An 18,983-nucleotide genomic window follows, 5' to 3' on the forward strand; every position below is an offset into this window, starting at 1 on the left:
GTAAAAATATATATATATATATAGGTTCAGTTGTATAAACACATCCCCACTTAGCAGGTAGCAGAGAAATCATCAGCTTTTCTTTAGTCATTAACATGCCTCTGGCATAATTCTGGTTTAATCTGTGACTCTGTTCTTAGCAGATTAAATACATTATTTTCTTTCGTCCAAGGTTGAGGCTCTAGAAATTAAATTTTAGCTTTTATTTACCCAGCCAGTTTCCATGGTGTTTGAGACTTATTGTTGAAACACCTAATTTCCTCAAAGTTCAACCATCTAGCTTTTGATTTAAGGCAAGGTTGAATACTCTAAACATGCCGCTGCCACCACCATGCTTCATAGTTGGTAGATAACCTCACTGTTAATCCTCCACAATATCTCTAGCATTGGTGTAGCGTGTCTCTAGCATTTGGCTGCTGGAACTTTCCAGTGGGCATGAAAGTTGTTTTGGAAGCAGAAGCCAACTTCTTGGTCCCCTCAGCCTATATTGGTGTAAAGGTGGAGGCGGTGTTTGGAACAGTAGGATGTAAATATTCTTTGAATAAAACAAGAATCCAAACTGGTTTTAGAGTTAGAAAATCTAGCAAAATTTAAGCGGATTTAAAAGCATGGTCAGTGCGAGGATTACCAGTTTAAATGACAGTTGGTCACATATCTACGGAGGAGGATTAGTGCCACTGAAAAAATAAAGAAAGTTAACTGATTTTTTAAATTTTATTTCAGTTTAATGTGGGGGGAAATGAATCAGAATTCTGACATTTTTCTCAGGATTGTGACTTTAATCTCAGAATTATGCCTTTAATCTCAGAATTATGACTTTTTTTCCCTCAGAATTCTGATTTTTTCCCCCAGAAGATTAAAGTCAGAATTCTGAGGTTAATCTCAGAATTCTGTCTTTTTTCTCAGAATTATGCCTTTAATCTCAGAATTCTGTCTTTAATCTCAGAATGACTTCTTTTCCACCTCAGAATTATGTCTTTAATCTCAGAATGACTTCTTTTCCACCTCAGAATTCTGTCTTTAATCTCAGAATGACTTCTTTTCCACCTCAGAATTATGACTTTAATCTCAGAATTCTGACTTTAATCTCAGAATTCTGACTTTTTCCCATATTAAACTGAAATAAAATGTAAAAATCAGTTAACTTTTTTTTTTTCAGTGGCCCTAATCCTCTCCGGTACATATCAAGGTCAAGTTATGACAGAAGTTTTTGTATTTCCCACATCTTACTATGGGACAGTAAACCAAACGTGAGGGTTCCTGTACATATTTGAGCCTATAAGTGTATTTCTGAAACATCAACAAAATCATCAAAAATTTACATGAAATTCATTCTCACCAAAAATAGAAAAGTTGTTTATAAGGCTTTAAGTATTTTCTTTACATTTCAGCTCAAGGTATCTACAAAAATAATGTACATTTGAACATAAACAGTACTTTGATCTGTTATAAATATAGTAATAGAAAAATTGAAGCATTTCATCAAAAATCCAAAGTCAAAGGAGCACTTGTGCAGAACTTGCAACATTTACGGGCAGAGAGGAAGCCTGAAAACTAATACTGCCTGAGTAACGAGTGAGGGCCTGTGCTCTCGGACTTGTCCCCCTCTGCCTTCTTTTTTTGTATTTCGACTGTACACCAACATCCCCCTTATTGGCAGGATAATGATGTAGTACCAGGATCAATCTAATGGTAGAGCGAAGGGTTGACATACTGGGTGATTTTTAAAGGCCTGCCTTCAACTCATCTCCTGCGGGGAGCTGAAACGGTGATTGCTGCGAGTGCTTAAGAAGCACCTTGTTATGATTGCCTTTCAGCAGCGCGTCATGTTTTTTTTGTCTTTTTGTTCTGGCAGGCTAAGATGCTCCAGAATGCAGTGAAAAACAGGCTTCGTGGAGGTAAATCATTCGGAGTCCTTTTGGGATGCAGCAGATGCCTTTAACATTAGGCTGAGCTTTAGAGCTCTCAGATACTCCGTGTTGCACAGAAGCGGAGCTCTGCTCTGTATGTGTGGTGGGTGTCTTAAGGATATTAAATAGTAAAGGATGGGGATTAATAATGGAACCTGACAGCTCATCTCCGGCTTCTATCTGCCTGACTGTCCCCACAATCTTCCTCTCCAATCCCTCCCCAGCTCGCCTCCCCCCCCTCCTCTCTGTTTCTAATCCGCCGTGTTTCTCTCTGGCTCTGACCCTCCTTTGTGCTTTTCCCCCCAGCTCTTTCGTCTCTCTCCCTCTCAAGGACCTCGATCTTTCAGGGTCATGTCAGGAGAGTAGAAGAGGACGTTGGTGTCGTCGTCGTCGTCATCGCTCGGGTCGATAAGGTCCGCCTGTGTGTAGTGCACCGCCCCGGGGTAGTACTCTCCGATTCGCGTCCGGTCGCAGAGCCGTGACTGCAGAGCCAGCTGAAAAAGCAGACACACACACACAGGCAGATTGAAATTAGTTTTCCCCATTTGCCCTGGTTTAGACCGTTAACTTCAAAAAGCCTTTTTTCCTGTTTGCATTCTGGACATGACCCTGCAATGGCTCACAGAGGTTTTCATACCCATTGAACTTTTCTTTTTTTTTATGAGATACATCAACACGAAGCAGGCCAAAATATCTTAGAACTTTTTCTCTAATGAACAGACCGCCTTCTTCCTTCTGCATCACCAGCATGTAAGGTTATGGAAGGCACACCATCTACTGTAGCTGTCCTGTCAAAAGGTTCTCCAATCAGCTTCTGATTTCTGCAGTTCCTCCAGAGTTGCCATGGTCCTCATGCCCTGCCAGCTCAGATGCACTCCCATGTCTTTATTAAAACTTTCTCTGTGCCATCTCAGCTGAGCTCCTTTGCCTTCGAGATGCCGTTTTTTCCCCCTAACAAACATTTAAACCTTTGACAAACCAGAGGTATTTGCACTAGGATTAAATAAAGGAGCTCTATTTCCTAATATTAGTTATTAGGAGTTAGATCAGATGAGGTTGTATTTATGAAGTTTAGATATCACTTTTCAACAGCTTCTAAGACGTATATCTGCTTCTGTATCCTTGAATCCCAGTCGACCTCTGCAGGTACTGGTACTGCTGGAGGTCTCCTGTTAAAATTGAGTTTTCCTCTGCACTGTCGCTGCATGCATGCTTGGTGTCGAGTCAACAAGCATCACCTGGTTTTCCTTATATAAAAAAACTGAATTAATCTGACTCTGTGACTCTGATCCAGTTCTATCTGTAAAGTCCCACAAGATGACGTATGCTCTGAATTGGCACTAAATAAATAAACTGAATTGAAAACCATTTTCACAAGATGTCAGTTTGCTGCACACCACCCTAATGCAATACCCTGATGTTTTTTGATGTACCAAAATAATCAAAAGGTTAAATAGCGGCGATAGAGACCAACAAACAGTCAAAAAGTTTAAAAACTACTCTGTTTGATCTGTTTGGTCCAAAGAAAGAAACAATAAAAACATCAAGTTAAAAAAATAATAAAAAGCTGAATGTCTCTTATTTTTTCACTCTTTGTTTGAATTTCTCTCAGCATGCAATTTTGTAGTAGCACAAGGCCAATGCAGTGCTTAAAGACGCCCTCACCACCAATGATATCCTATGAAAGACCATTTCTGACTCATGCCTTGAATGTTATCAACCTTTCAATAACATGGTGTAAATAAATCCCATTTAAAATGCCGTATAAAGCTGCCATTTTCCAGCTCTGTTGGAACCAATCGGAGATCAGCTGCTTGTGACAGTAAAATGTTAACAAGCATATATGTCATTTAAAAATAGTGTCATTAAATCCGACAAGAGTAAAAACCTGATATTTATCTCAGTATACTTGGAAACAGATTTTGTATTGCATTATAATAAGAAAAGTATTCACTTGCCCCTCCAAGTCTTTAAATTCAGGTGTGGTGGTTCGATCCAGGGCTGCAGGTGGATAAAATGGAGCCCACAGTCATGTTGACTGAGTCTATTAAAGAGCGGGTCGCTCTAAGGAGGTGGACTCTATAGCTAAGCGAACTGGGATCTATTACGTGTCATATAATGTCTTTCTGTCTGGCGATCCAACAGGCAAGTAAGTTTAACATGTGCCAGGGGAACGGCACACGACTGGTTTTTAGGTGGGCTTGGGTCGTTTAATTCCAGCGCAAAAGATTACTAAAGCTTCAGCATAAGATATTTTGGACAGCTTTATACCCCTGACTCTACGGATACAGCTTTGTTTCTGAATGGGAAAGTTTGGTGTGGATGAACTCAACTGGTTTGCCCTAAACCCAATAGAATACCTCTGTCATGAATTATAGCGAGAGCTTAGCAAGTCCAGAGTCTGAACTCAGAAAAGCCTCTCTGGAAGATTACTCCATCAACACACTCGCATGCCTTGTGGAAAGCTTTCACAGAGTCAGCAATAGCTGCAAAGGGTGGGTAGCGGAAAACCGCGCTAAAACCTTCACATTAAACAAAGGATGTCATTTAAGTTCACATATGTACAAATAAATTGTCTCAAAACTGAGCAATAATGGATTTTAGGACATCTGCTTGCAGGTGTGCTGAGATAAATAATATAATTTGTGAGGTTAAGGTGTGATCTATCTGTATATATGTGTGTGGAACACCTAAATAACTTTCACTCTCACAACGCAATACTTTCAGATCCTAGTTTTCATGCTCATTTATTGTTAACCCATTGCATTCTGCAAAGTGATTTTCACACACACTGTAAACCGGGGGGTAAATGAGTATTTCTTGGTATGAATAACCAACACAACTAAAGCCGGGCATACACTGTGCGTTTTTTTTTCAATCCCTGCGGTTTCGTTATACAATGTTAGTTCACAGCTCACAATGTATGTTCTCATACGGTGCAACGCGACGCTCTGATGAGAGCTACCTGCTCACACTGCACGTCTAAAAACATGTTGGATTCAGCTCTGCAGTGAGATGGCGCTACTCGGACTCGTCTATCCAGAAGCCAAACGAGTAGAAGAGGAGTATGAAGCTCACTAGAGTTAAACTCGCTGCCTTGGCAATTTGTGTGCTGAAAGCCCTAAAAAGAAAATGCGTCGACGCATTTGGACAAAGACATGGCTGAGCAACGGTGGCTATTACGGTCTGTCAATTTTACAGAAAGAACTCCATTTCACTCGCATCCCCGCCATGTTTCTGTGTTTTTGTCTGACAGAAAGAAGAAGAACCCTTGTTTGCACATGCCCACTGAGCGATTTGCCCATGATGGCCGACAAAATTTCAAACATATTTGATTTTCTTCTGACCTTTCAATTCCTAAATCGGGTGGTGGTCATGAGAGGCTGATCACCCTCTGTTACCCCCTGTACACTACACGACGCACGATCAGGCTGAAAGTCTGCCCGATCGAAAAATGCTCGCACGACTCAAAAGTCGGCCTGAAAGGGCAATAAATTGCACCGTGTAAGCCCGGCATAAGCAAAGGAGGCAGCAGTACGATGCATTCTAACTGTAAGGGTTGAAAACATAGAAGCAAGTAACTCCATGTACCTCGCTCCTTTCTCCTGTTCCTGTTGTCTCTTCATAACTATTGTCTCCTATCCTCTTTGATGCCAAGATCGAGAAAAAAGTACTTCATGTCCTCTCTTTGGTTGGTTTACGCTGGAACAGGCACGCATTTATTCAAGTGCATCCAACCAGGGTCCAGATAAACTGTGCTGAGACTAGCAGCTGACAGGGTTTGATTTCAGGGGACTTGATAAGATTCACACCAGCATGATCCCCTCCAGAAATCGGACTCTGGCACGGTTAAAAGCACCATTAGAGCTGTGTTTAACATTCTTCTGGGTGTTACTTCTGTTTAATGATGGCATTAAGCTTTTTGCCACGGCTCAAACTGAAGCAACAGAAATGGGGCTTTGCATTCACTCTTCCTAGATGTTATTGAAATATTAATATCAATTATAAGGTTTTGCTTTAAAATATTCTCCACCTAACTCCACACAAATAATTACTGATCAGAGAGGTGTCTATATCGCACATGGATGCATCCCACTTTGTAGAATTCTTATCAAAACAATTTACATTTAGAAACCCTTCCAAAACTAAGTGATGAGCAATTTCATAAAAATGTATGAACCAAATGAGAAGCCTATTTCCCTTTTTTTCTTTAGGAGCAGGCGTTACACTGGAGCAGTCAGACAAAGGAAATCTAATGTGTTTTAGTACTCTCAGAAGAGCAAGGTCTTTCAGCGATACCCGATAACGAAAAGGGTTTCTGCTGAGTAAAAGAAATTTAGTAACTCAATCCACCACTGAGGGATCAGGCAGGAGAGAAGGACTGAAATTTCAAGCCTTGCAGCGATAAAAGAAGAGGTCGTCAGTCACAAAGAGATGGCGTGAAACCAGCAGCTCTGAGACCTACATGAGAAAACCCAGAGAGCAGAGCAGCAACGAGCATCTAGTGACCGGAACATAAAAGCCATATGGAGAAAATGGACAGATGGAAATGAAATAATCGGCCTCCTGCAGCTGAGTCTTCAGGAATAAACTTTATATATATATATCTGTGTGTTACATTTGCAGTAGCTCTGAGGCAAACAGGGCTTTTTTAGCCGCTCTCCTCTGCATGCACTCTGGCATACATGCAGAGGCAGAAATGTTGTGAGCTCATTGCAGAGCCGAAGGCGCTTCAGCTGTATAGCTAGAATGCAGATCAATATCAGAAAAGGAGTGGAAGGAAGAAAGAGAGAGAGAGAGATAGACAGAGCGTTAGAGAGAGAAAAATTAAGAATACCTAGGTGGGAGGGTTATGCAGCACAAAAGAGGAAAAAAAATGTAAGCGATAAAACAGCAGAGACGCCATAACGAGGTATAACGAGAACAGAGAAGACGTATAGAACGGAGAGAAAGACTGAGTGATAGAGGAGGAGAGGAGTGAGACACAGCTGCTATTGGGAAGACTGAAAAAAGAGATGCAGAGAGGAGAGGAGCACAGAAAAAACATGCCGATCAAAGAAGTTGGGAGAGAAATCAAACAATACACCCAGTAATAATCTGCTTACTTCAAGACATCTGGTCTGCAACCAGACGACGCCTCTAAGTGAAGGCTTTCCTTCTAGTAGGGCAGACAAGCTGGTTTCAGCCTTTAAGTGGTCAGAGATAATAAAGTTTCCCACCAAGACTTTTCCCAGTGTCATAAAAAAAAAAAAGTAATATTCTTAGATTAAAATTCTAAAACTTCTGTCTCCTCTTTTCAGAATTAGAAAACAGGTTAAAGCTGTATTTTGCAACAGATTGTTCCCTTACTTAAACACCCTTAGTTAGTAGACAAAATTTTACTGTCAAACCAACTTATGAGCCAAGACTCTCTTTTAGATTTGTATTTCTCTAATTGCAATACTCCACTGGATCAAAGGAAGTTCTTGGTAAGAAAAGTTCTTGGCAGAAAAAGACTGAAACACAGGCTACAGTGGAATAATTTTTGTAGCTTTCCTACAGTGCTGTCAGAAGATAAAAAACAAAAAAACCCCCCAGATTTTATCAGAGCTAAACATGCTAGGAGGGTATCTGGGGCCCTTTTATTGGGTACTGGTAGAGGACTGATATGACCCCAGCATTGGGAATACCAGATGATTAAATCTTGTGATGATCTATAAATAACCGTCTTCCAGGGAGTTCTGAAGGGAGCTTTAAAATGTCGTAAGCAGCTGTAAATGGAATGATCATCAGTCCAACTTTGAACGTTGATTTTATTTCTGTCCAATTTTAGTGCAATTATTTGTGTTTGCAGTATCTTTTTAATAAAGAAGATATTTGGAAAAAGAAAATGAAAAGGGATTTTAGCACAGAACAAAAGAAGCACATATATCCACTAGGCTGTCTGTGTCCAAGCAACCAGAAAGTGCAAGTAAATGTTATGCTTAAGCATAGTCCATGCATTTTTATATGGTTGAGCTCAGTTTAAGCTTAATGTTGGTTTGCTTTATCAGTTAAAAAGTTTTTATGTTCTGCTGGAACATTCAGGTCCGTCCAGGCTGCAACCCGTGAAAGATGTTGACTTAAGGGCAGATTATACTTCTGCATCAGCACACATCAAATGTTGCTTGAGTCTGGTCGCGAACCAGTTTTGCTGGTATGCTTCTGCACCGTCGGTCTGGAATTTTTAGGGACGCACAGCACTTTCCTGCAAAAGCGTAAGCGGGAGCCTATTCGAGAACTTGCAAGAACTTTGGCGGATGGTAACGAGAACTTCGGTGGTGTCGGTGGGAGTGTTTATCTTCCAAAACAACAATGGCGCGTCTGCAAGATATCCCGGTCACGGAGATGGATCTAGAGTTGCTAGACATCGAAGAGGAATAGGTTCTGTTAATAGAGTTGGCAAAAAGACCGATTAACCTTTCGTCGTTGTTGTCCATTGTAGTTATTCCTTGGTTTTAAAAATGGCGCACTCCAGCACCAAATTGAGAAGGACCACACAGACAGCCGGAAAGGCATACCAAGGACCAATCACAACTGCTTTTTGTCTGCGCACTTCCGCTTGAGGTCTGTGCAGGTTTGCGACCATCCGACACTTAGTCAGGATTTTGCTTCAGAAGCATAAATTGGCCTTAAAGTCTTTTTGCCACTGAAAATACCAGGTTTAGGGATGTTTTCAAACATGGGTCAATCTGCTAACAATCGCCATTTTTCCCTTGCCACAGGCAAAAAAAAAAACTGGGTCTAAAGGGCATATACTCCCACAGCAGTGTGTCACAATGAACTTGTCGCAGATATTTTTGATTTATGCCCAATTTTGAAGCATGGTCTGCGCTTTCGTATTCCATGCCAAAACGCAAGAGGGACAATCACGACCTAAATGTGGGTCTAGATACACGGCATGCCGATCAGAGCCGGGACGATTTTAACACGGGTCGCTTACCGAGTCTTTTGACCCAGGTAGACCTGTGTCATAGAGCTGTTCCCACTGCCACTAAAAGCTGATTGGTCCCGGGTTTAAACAAGTTTTTCGGCCAGTGGGATTTTGGGTATATGAAAGATGATCCTGATCCGAAACCAAGGCCTTGGGACTGAGCAATTTGATCAGAAAACAAGATTGTTTGGAAAAGAGGCTCTCAAACTTTGGACAAATTTGGTTCCTTCATAGTATGGTGAAGGTAGTAGTATGCTAAGGGTCTGTTTTGCTACCAGTTGTAGAAATGCATTTCATTTATGAAGGAGGTTGACAACCTCCTAATTCTTTACCCTTTATCACGGCTCATCAGCTTGATCACCAACATTTAAACTTCTAAAATGGGATCAAATCTGGACTGAGGTACAGTATTTCACAGACGCATAAAACCTTTTAAAAATTTTAAACATTAACTATGTATTGACCTGGTTTCTTTATGTATTATTCTCTATTCTTAAAAGTCATGTCTAAGGTAAGAAAACCAGACTATTTAAAAAACAAAAAATAAACTTGATTAAATGTTCAGATTTATGCCAGGACCTTGAGGATTAGAAAAAGAGAATTTTTGAGTTAGTATGTTTAATTTTAAGCATGCTTGTACAAGAGAAATCTACAATTAATTTTAATTGTTTGATTAAACAAAATCATATTGAAGAATAAACAAACGTTTGATTTAAATCTACTTCTAGCTGACCCTGAAGAAGCAACCTATCATATCACACACATATATATATATATAAAACATATCACACCTATCTGTACAACTGATTATAAGACTATGTAAACCTCCAACCAGAATTATGTGTGGTAAAAATAGATTCCTTATCATTAAGGTGTCCTCCGTCATGGAAACTAGACACTGATGGGGAGATTTGGATATGCTAGACTGGGAAAGGGACTGTGTAAAGAAGGGAGATAAGAAAAAAGAGGAACTTAACACAGGTGGTTTGACACACAGTCAACAGAACTGATGTGTACTTTCTTTGGCAAACTAGCTTTCCTGTAACTTGACATGCACCTCCCATAAAATGTAACACGTTAAGTCAATACAAACCTCAACACCTTTGATTGGCCTTTTTGGTGTGTGTATATACACAACACACACTACTGTGCTCCAATATAATGGTCTCGAAAATCACAAATGCATGACCTAACAGGCTTTACTTTCCCCAGCTTTTCTATTTGAGAGCAGCAATCAGCCTGCAGCTTCTAACTGGTTTCAAACCATACCAGTCTGTACAAGACATGCACATGAACTTCCAAAGTGCCTTACTGTGCTACGCGCTGCAATAACTTTGAGTTGAGTGATTTATTTAAAACATTTTTACATATTTTAAAACGTTTATCAGTGGATTCTTAACAAGACTATCTAAAACAGAAACTGCACTGATACAAACTACAAGAAAAAATGCCTATATGTGACTGACCATTACAGAGCTTCCCTGTAGTTTAGGTGACCTGGACTCTGTGGGGATCTGACATTGCAGAAAATAAATCCAAGAAGAGAAAGAAGAAGAGGCAATCATTTAACAAAAGGTAATCTCAACTAAAAACGATCATCAGCAATTTTAGAAAATCATATTTAGGAACACAGAAAACAACACTACAACTGTTTTTGGCATCTACTCAATCTTACCTAGACTATTTTTTTCATGTTAGCATGTTAGTACAAAAAATTTAAAAAAATTGTGTTTTCAATGAACCTTGAAAAAAAAAATTTAACTCATCAATTTTCCGTGCCTCGACCTAGCTTGATCTCTTAAATTTACACTTAAAGCCGGGCGTACACTATGCGATTTTCGAGGCGATTTTCCAGTCGTGCGAGAATTTTCCGATCGGGCCGACTTTCAGCCTGATCGTGATTCGTGCATTGTGTAGTATGCAGGGGGTTACGAGGGGCGATCAGCCTGTCACGAACACCTCCCAATCAGGAATTGTAAGGTCGTGGGCAAATTGCTCAGTACGCATGCGCAAACAAGGATTCTTCTTTTCGTCTTCCTCTCAGATATAAATACAGAAGCATGGCAGGGGTGCATCCTTTCTGTAAAGTTGACAGACTGTAGTAGCCACGTTTGCTCAGCCACGTCTTTGTCCAAATATCACCATTTCTTTTTAGGGCTTTCAGCACAAAATTGCACAAATTCTCTCTAGTGAGCTTAATATTCCCCTTCTATTTGTTTTGCTTCCGGATGGACGATTTAGAGCAGCTCCATCTCACAGCGGAGCTGAGTCCGACATGGTTTTTAGACGTACAGTGTGAGCAGGTAGATCGCAGAAGCTGCATGCAACGATTGAAAGAAATCGCACAGTGTACACCCGGCTTAAGCCCCCATTTACGCTATGGTTTTGAGACTGTGCCAAGATCCATCCAAGCACGGTCCCTGAGATAACTGTTGAGTGTAAATGGCACGCCCAACTGCACCGGACTATGCCAGGCATAACAGAACTGGGCTAAACTGGTAAAAGTTCAACAGTAGGGCTCAGCGCGAATCAGTTCTGCCTCGTTCTCTGATAACAAAGAGCGCATGAGCAGACGGTGTAATCTCCCATTTACAGTCAACTGACTCATTTCACAGGTTTTCTGTTGTGTCTGGCTTTTTAATTCATAGATCTCTTCACCTATTCATCACATGAGTTTCTTGTTAGTCTATTAACAATAAATGGCATCAATAGAGCATGGTGTGACCTGGGATGATGCAGAGACTTAACCTGACAACAGCCAGATGCATGTCTCGCTCCGCCTAGCTCCACTCACATACATCTGGGAACTCGCTCACTGAAAGTGATTTCCCCAACCGAATTTATGGTCTGTCCAATCAGGACGCAGGACGGGTGTGTCCTGGAGTCGAGAAGCGACCGTGAGATTCCAACAACAATAGTGGCTCGCATTGAGGAAGCAAGCGTTAGCATTGATGCTGTTATTTCTTCTGTGTTGTCCAATCTATCTGATATTGTTTCATTAAAAGAACATCAGAGAACGGCTTTGAAGGCTTTTGTTGGTGGAAACGATGTTTTCGCCCTTCTCCCGACCGGATTTGGCAAGAGCTTGATCTACCAAATGGCTCCTCCTCTCACAGCATCACGGGTTAGCTTCGGTGTGAGTGGATGAAATAGCACGTCAATAAAGATGACAGACAAGTGGCTTATCCAATCATATGCAAGGAGTTTTGATAAGGCCCAGCCTTCAGTAAAGGCAATTCCTATGGCGGGTTCCCAGATGTATGTGAGTGGAGCTAGGCGGAGCGAGACATGCATCTGGCTGTTGTCAGGTTAGCAGAGACTGAGGCTCTTATTGAAATTTGGTTGGAGGATGCTATCCAGGCGCATAAGTTATTAAAGGTTATGGGCGCTGCCATTTTTGTTTGCTTCATTCTCATCTTGAGAGCTGTTGTATTGTGGACCGCCGATAGGAGGTTATGAACCGTGCTAGCGTGATGTATAAATGTTTGTAAAAAACCAAGCTCGGCACGGTTAACTGATCTAAGCTCGCTCTGAACTCGGCATGGATCGGTTTCAGAGGGGTACTGTAACAGTGGAAATGACTGAAGCCAACCCCCATTGGGCTTTCTATGGACAGGCCTAGATGCTTAGCTTGCTACGCACTGGTGGGTTTGAACCGTAACCCTTGCATCTTCCTCTACACACGTAGCAACTCGCAAACACCAACAATAAAAACAATGGTGGACTACAGCGTTGTGTTTATGTTTCAGAAGCTTGTCAATTTATTGTGACTTTTATGCCAATATTTTTTGCTCTTCCCCATAGTTTGTGAGGACTTTCTTGTCATCTGTCCACCTAGAGGTGTGGCTTAGGTATTACACCAATTAGAGCTGCTCTGGCTGTTCGGTGTCACACAACAGCAGATGGATAAATTTCTATTCCCCTTTGACAAAACTTCTTAAAAATATCTGTAGCACAGAATGCTACCAGTCCAGCAGGGTGGAGACTTATGCTATAGAAACAAATCTCTTATGTTATAAGTCATTTCCTTACAGTCTACCTATAATGTCAAACATTTGTTTAAAACTTGTGCTTGAGAAACACAAGTTTTTTATTTGGTATGATTCAAATTTTAATTGTGAACAAAACTTAATAAACTTTTTTTTAAGTATTTCATAATACATACCGGTACACAAATATGAACCATGGTCATGGCTTATTTTTGTCAATCCCATCACAAAAGTTGATTAAGTAAGATCAAAGGGCAAGGTGCCTTTTCTAATCATGTAGCTCAGGTTGCGAAACCGAGAAACAGATTACACATGCACCAGAGTACTTTTTTTTTTTTTATCAAGGAAGTTATCTCGAGTGGTGCGGTAAGGTATCAATGAATGGAGTCAGATAATGTCTGCTGTGAACAGCACATAAGAAACCTCAAATAATTCATATTTTTAAATCAGTGAATAGAGCATACATAAAATCTTAAGGTCACCGTTACTACAGCACCTTCAAGTAGCCAAGACGGGCTAAATATTAGCCATTTAGTAGGGATGCACGATATTGGGATTTTGGCCGATATCCAATATGCCGATATTTTAAAACTCATGTAGCTGATAACCGATATCGATACCGATGTTAAAGCTGGACAAAAATAAGTAGTCATTGAAAATAGCAGTTTTGTTATCCATTTCTGACACTTTGACAAAAATAATATACTCAAATATATTTTCATATGCTGATATCAAATTGATTTTTAAAAACACGGTATCGATCTATTTTACCCTCAAAATCTCGTGAAATTTCATCGTTCTGTTACAAACTCTCGTGATACTTTGCAAATTCTTGTGAGATTTTGTTAGTAAAATAGATTGATACCGCGTCAATATATCAACATATAAAAATATGGCAACATTTTGTGAATTTTCGGGGCATTTCGTAGCATAACAATGACATATAGCAATATTTCATTAGTAAAAGAGATTGATATGGTGTTTTTAAATGGCAATATATCAGCATATGAAGATATTGTGATATTTTAATGTATCAATATTTTTCCCTCGTCTTTAGAAGTTTTTAAGTCTGTAAAAGAAGTTTTTGAGGAAGAAGAAGAAGTAGTATTTTTTTTTAGTCTTTAGAAACTCAGAAGCTGATCAAATATCGGGTTAAATATCGGTGGGGTGGCCGATGTCCAATATTCAGTTTTAAGGCCGATACAGGCCGATACCGATAGGGGGCCGATTATATCGTGCATCCCTACTATTTAGTTATACTTCTATTTAAAGTTGTTGTCAAAAATAAACTAGAAGAGGAACAAAAGCTGTAAGACGCTGCTTTTACAAATGATTTTCTACAGTACAGAGATATGTAGCTACATGCTGCTATGATAGTGAGCTAGACTTTGGCGTGTGCGTACAATTTAGCTTTTTATTTCCTTCCAAAAAAAAAGTTATGCTTCCTCATTCTCATTTTGTCACTCACTTTATCAAATTTTTACAAAAAATTAACAATTTGAACTACTTTGAGAAGACGTTGTCTAATTATTGAGTTATAACATTTGAAGCTAACACCAGTAGAAACAACAAAGCGTAATCATGCCTCCAGAAAATAGTTTGAAAAATACAGCCAAAGAAGGCCATGGAAAGAGACATTAAGGGGAAAGGCCAATTGTTGCGATGAGCAGAGAGGGTTAAGAGGGGATGAGGTCTATATACCAAAAATTAAAAGCTCTGATAGCTAATAGGTAACCAAATGCTCACCTGAAAAATACTGTTGATCAATGCTTGCAGTTCTCATAACTCCAACTCCTTATACCCACAGCGGCCTGTGTCTGAGCCTACGTTAACAGAGAAGTATTTGAAAATCAAATCTACATCCGTTCTACTCTATGCGTATTTCCTGTTTGGTACCTTACAGCCTTATTTTGTTTGCATGACCGAAATTGCAGAAAACGAGTCGTGAAGTTGGACCCGCTAGAAGAGCTAGGTGAGCAAGAACACTGTGACCCTCATCGTCCCTCTTGCGTTGTGGCATGGAATAACATAGCGCAGACCACGCTTCAATATTGGGCATAATCTAAAATATCTGCAAAAAGCTCACTGCAAAACACGGCTGCGGGGAGTATAACCAGCCCTTAAGACACCTCCAATCAAATTCAGGGAAAGAGGGCCATTCAACAGAACTCTCAAAGCTGGTTGGGCAAAGCGACACCTTGTGTCTGCCGACTAAAATCTGGGTTTAGCCAAACAGCTGCCATTTAAAAAACCATAAGAAATTATGCTTTTATGCTCTTGCTGTATTGACAAAACAGATATAATAGCAGCAGTGATGCGTACGTCTTTCTGCTGTACGAAGTTCATTTTGGTTCTGTTGTGGGCTCAGCAGCTCTTACTTTCATCTCAGTTGCACGTCCCGCCTTAAAGTGTAATAGATCAATGTGATTGGCTGACCTGTTTTGGGCTGGTATTGGATGGTGGAAGCAGGACGAGAAAGATTTTTGTTGGTTTGTGAACGTGCATCTACAACGATAAATCACATATTCACAAATACAACACAGAGAGATGGATCGAAGGAACAACAGAAGTACTTCAACCCTGACCCCCTTTTTTGTAGGTTCTTTCACATCACCATCATGTTGGGATGAACTTTTGTAGATTGGACAATGATCTCCAAGGGTTGAGGAGTATTTGTTCTATAAGCCAATAAAAAAACTGAAAAACGTAAAAAAAAAAAAAAATGCATTTGAGGAATTTATTGTTACATGTTTCTGTCATTTAATGGACACAAACCCTTTAACAAGGCTGCAATTTATTTGTTGAATCTGTGAATCAATCAAAATAATAAAGCAGGGACATCCCAAATCTTATATATATTGGTTTCTAAACTCACTCAGAGGAGAAGGAACTTATTCACTTTGGCATCAATATGAAAATGACAAAAGATTGCAGCCACCAGGTCTATCAAAACATACATATGGAGCGTGAGTTGTGTACAAAGACACCTTCAAGGGAAGAAAGGAAAAAGAAATACAGAAAAGCAGGCAAGCAACATTTTAAAGGGAGAGAGTACTTGAACAGGAGGAGTCTGGGTTAGGAGGAGGAAAGCACAGATTCTGCGCTTTGAGAGAGAGAGGAATGTTTTGACGCTGTCACCCCATCAGCACCCGCTCCTCTCCCTTACCCCTCCTCTCCCCCGCCAATCTCACACCTGATGTGTGGGGGCTGCTGGGAGCCGCATGCCAAGATGAATAACAACCGGCTGTTAGTCACGATAGCGCACGAACACACACGCCGCCTGTCTCCCCTCCCTCCCTCCCTCCCTCCCTCCCTCCCTCCCTCCCTCCCTCCCTCCCTCCCTCCCTCCCTCCCTCCCTCCCTCCCTCCCTCCCTCCCTCCCTCCCTCCCTCCCTCCCTCCCTGTCATCTTCTTCCTCGCCTCCCTCTCTTTCTCCCTGACACACACAAACAGCGCTTTTCCCGTGATTTACGAACACATTGAGATTCAATTTCGCTGCTCTGTCTCTCTGTCTCGTTCACCCCACTCACCACAGCGCAACACTGACATTTGGGTTGAAGGTCACACCGCACATTCCACTCTTCCACGCTGAGCTCGTGACCTGTTATCAGCGTGGTCGATGAAACCAAGGGAGGTGGCAATATGCATGATGTGTGTTTGCATGCATGTGTGAGTGTGTGTTTGCGCACAAGTAAACCACAACCACGGATGATTTTTCTTCTTTTTTTTGCTTGTTCAATATCAGCTTGAGCTCATAGCTGCAGATACAGTCAATGTTTGCAGATTGAGACAAATGTGTGGAGAACTCTATTGATTGGGGTGTTTATTGAAATGCAACCGATGATGTTCAGGGTCCAAATGCAGGCATATTATAATTCTGATAAGTTTCGCTTCATTATGTTTTCCTAAAAGCTGGATTTTTCAATGTTAGGCAGGAAATGAGGTCCTACATTGGTAATTTTGCTCAGGAAAAGTAGATTTCGGTATTAGATGCAGCAATTATCTCAGACGAACAGCTGCCACACATGGTACCAATTATTTGAGGGGATCGTTTTCAAGCGTGAGAGCAATTAAAACGTTGGTTAAGGTAAAATTACAAGTATTAGAGCTTCTCGTATTCAGCATTCCTAAAAGGGATTATAGCAAAAATGACTGACTTATAGGCAGTTAATATATTTGCCACCCAGGCAGACAGCAGTTAACATCTGTAAAGACTTAGCCCCTTGATATCCAGGAAATCTAGAGTGATCAGGTCTTTATTGTCATCGGAACTTTGTGACAAATAAAATTTACGGTCCACCTGATTATGACCAACATATAGTTATTAATTCAACCTCGACTCCCTCCGTAATGAAATACTTGCATTAAACCTAATGGAATCTGGACGTTACATTTTTTCTGTTTTATCTGATTCAAATCTTGCAGCACATTAAAAGAAAAAAAGAATCTAGATTCTGCGGTGGTGTTTCACAGCTTTGCAAATGCACCTGTCGTGGCCTCTGAGTCAGTAACCTAATATAAGAGCGACACATAGAATAACCTATAACACATAGGCTGCACTCATTTGTATTAATAATGGTCACGTATGAATGGTTTAATTTTTTTTCCTCATTTAACCAGCTGACAGAGATAAGAAACCATAAAGCAACCATGAGCATCCAGTTGAAGGAGCTCACTTCCTTCCTTTTTAAGAAATTTTAATTGCTACATCATGCATGCAATGCCTTAAAAAAATGTTCGCACCACTATACCTTCTGCATATTCTGCCACTGTATGGCCACAAACCTCAATATATTTTATATGAGGTAGATATGACAGACCAACAGAAATATTTTAGGTTCAAGAATGGTTAGAAAACGTGTTAAATAAAAGGTAAACATCCAAAGCAAGGCAACTAAATAATAATAATAGAACTTTATTGATCTCACATTGAAGAAATTTAAATCTGCATTTAACCGTTCCATTTGGGGAGCAGTGGGCTGCCATCTTGGGGTCCCCGGGGACGAATGGAAGAAAGAAAGAATGCCTTTAGATATATCCTAGATAACATAGATAGCAGGTAAAGTCTGCCTTTGTGTAACTTAATGACAGTACAAATACAGCTTTTCTCTGATGGTTTCAGAGGTGTTTTGGGAAACCTAAGTGAACAAGCAGCAACATGAGGATTAAGTTGGAGAGCAATTAGTCCTGCTCTCCACAAGTTTGGCCTTCAGGAAAGAGCGGCAAGAATAAAGGTGCAATGTGGCCACAATTTTTACATTTTGGATTACATGCAAAGCGATGCATGTGAAGGAAAATTAAGAGAGCACCCTGAGGGGCTTTCAGTATCATGGAAGGCTCCACCTAACCGGCAAACACAATGTTTGTTCCCCTCCTCTAAGGCAGGAAGCCGCAGCGCATCAGCTGCCGAAGCAGCAGACTGAGAAACAATTTGTTCACAGTTGAGCTCTGGTAGAGCACTGCAGCTTTCCGCATTACTTCATGGGTCATCTACACACTAGAAATTCAGAAATTCATGGTAGGTTTGCAAAAATACTTGGACCCTTTGCACTAATATACACTATATTGCCAAAAGTATTTGCTCACCTGCCTTGACTCACATATGAGCTTAAGTGACATCCCGTTCCTAATCCATAGGGTTCAATAAGACGTCGGTCCACCCTTTGCAGCTAGAACAGCTTCAACTCTTCTGGGAAGGCTGTCCACAAGGTTTAGGAGTGTGTTTATGGGAATTTTTGACCATTCTTCCAGAAGCGCATTTGTGAGGTCGCACACTGATGTTGGACGAGAAGGCCTGGCTCTCAGTCTCCGCTCTAATTCATCCCAAAGGTGTTCTATCGGGTTGAGGTCAGGACTCTGTGCAGGCCAGTCAAGTTCATCCACACCAGACTCTGTCATCCATGTCTTTATGGACCTTGCTTTGTGCACTGGTGCACAGTCATGTTGGAAGAGGAAGGGGCCAGCTCCAAACTGTTCCCACAAAGTTGGGAGCATGGAATTGTCCAAAATGTCTTGGTATGCTGAAGCATTCAGAGTTCCTTTCACTGGAACTAAGGGGCCAAGCCCAGCTCCTGAAAAACAACCCCACACCATAATCCCCCCTCCACCAAACTTTACACTTGGCACAATGCA

At 40.8% G+C, this 18,983-nt stretch overlaps 1 protein-coding gene across 3 annotated transcripts in view; it reads right to left on the bottom strand.

The window, feature by feature from the left end:
* Positions 1-1,351: 1,351 nt before the first annotated feature.
* si:dkey-100n23.5 (cyclic AMP receptor-like protein A) overlaps positions 1,352-18,983 on the bottom strand; it is a 97,906-nt gene continuing 80,274 nt past the window's right edge. For all 3 annotated transcript variants that reach the window (XM_038299653.1, XM_038299651.1, XM_038299652.1), the window contains one exon: positions 1,352-2,404. In XM_038299653.1, coding sequence (XP_038155581.1) covers positions 2,260-2,404 — 145 coding nt within the window. In that variant the 3' untranslated portion in view covers positions 1,352-2,259. The remainder of the gene's footprint in view (positions 2,405-18,983) is intronic.

This window comes from Cyprinodon tularosa, unplaced genomic scaffold, assembly GCF_016077235.1.
Source record: "Cyprinodon tularosa strain WSP-4 unplaced genomic scaffold, ASM1607723v1 ctg432, whole genome shotgun sequence".
NCBI lineage: Eukaryota > Metazoa > Chordata > Actinopteri > Cyprinodontiformes > Cyprinodontidae > Cyprinodon > Cyprinodon tularosa.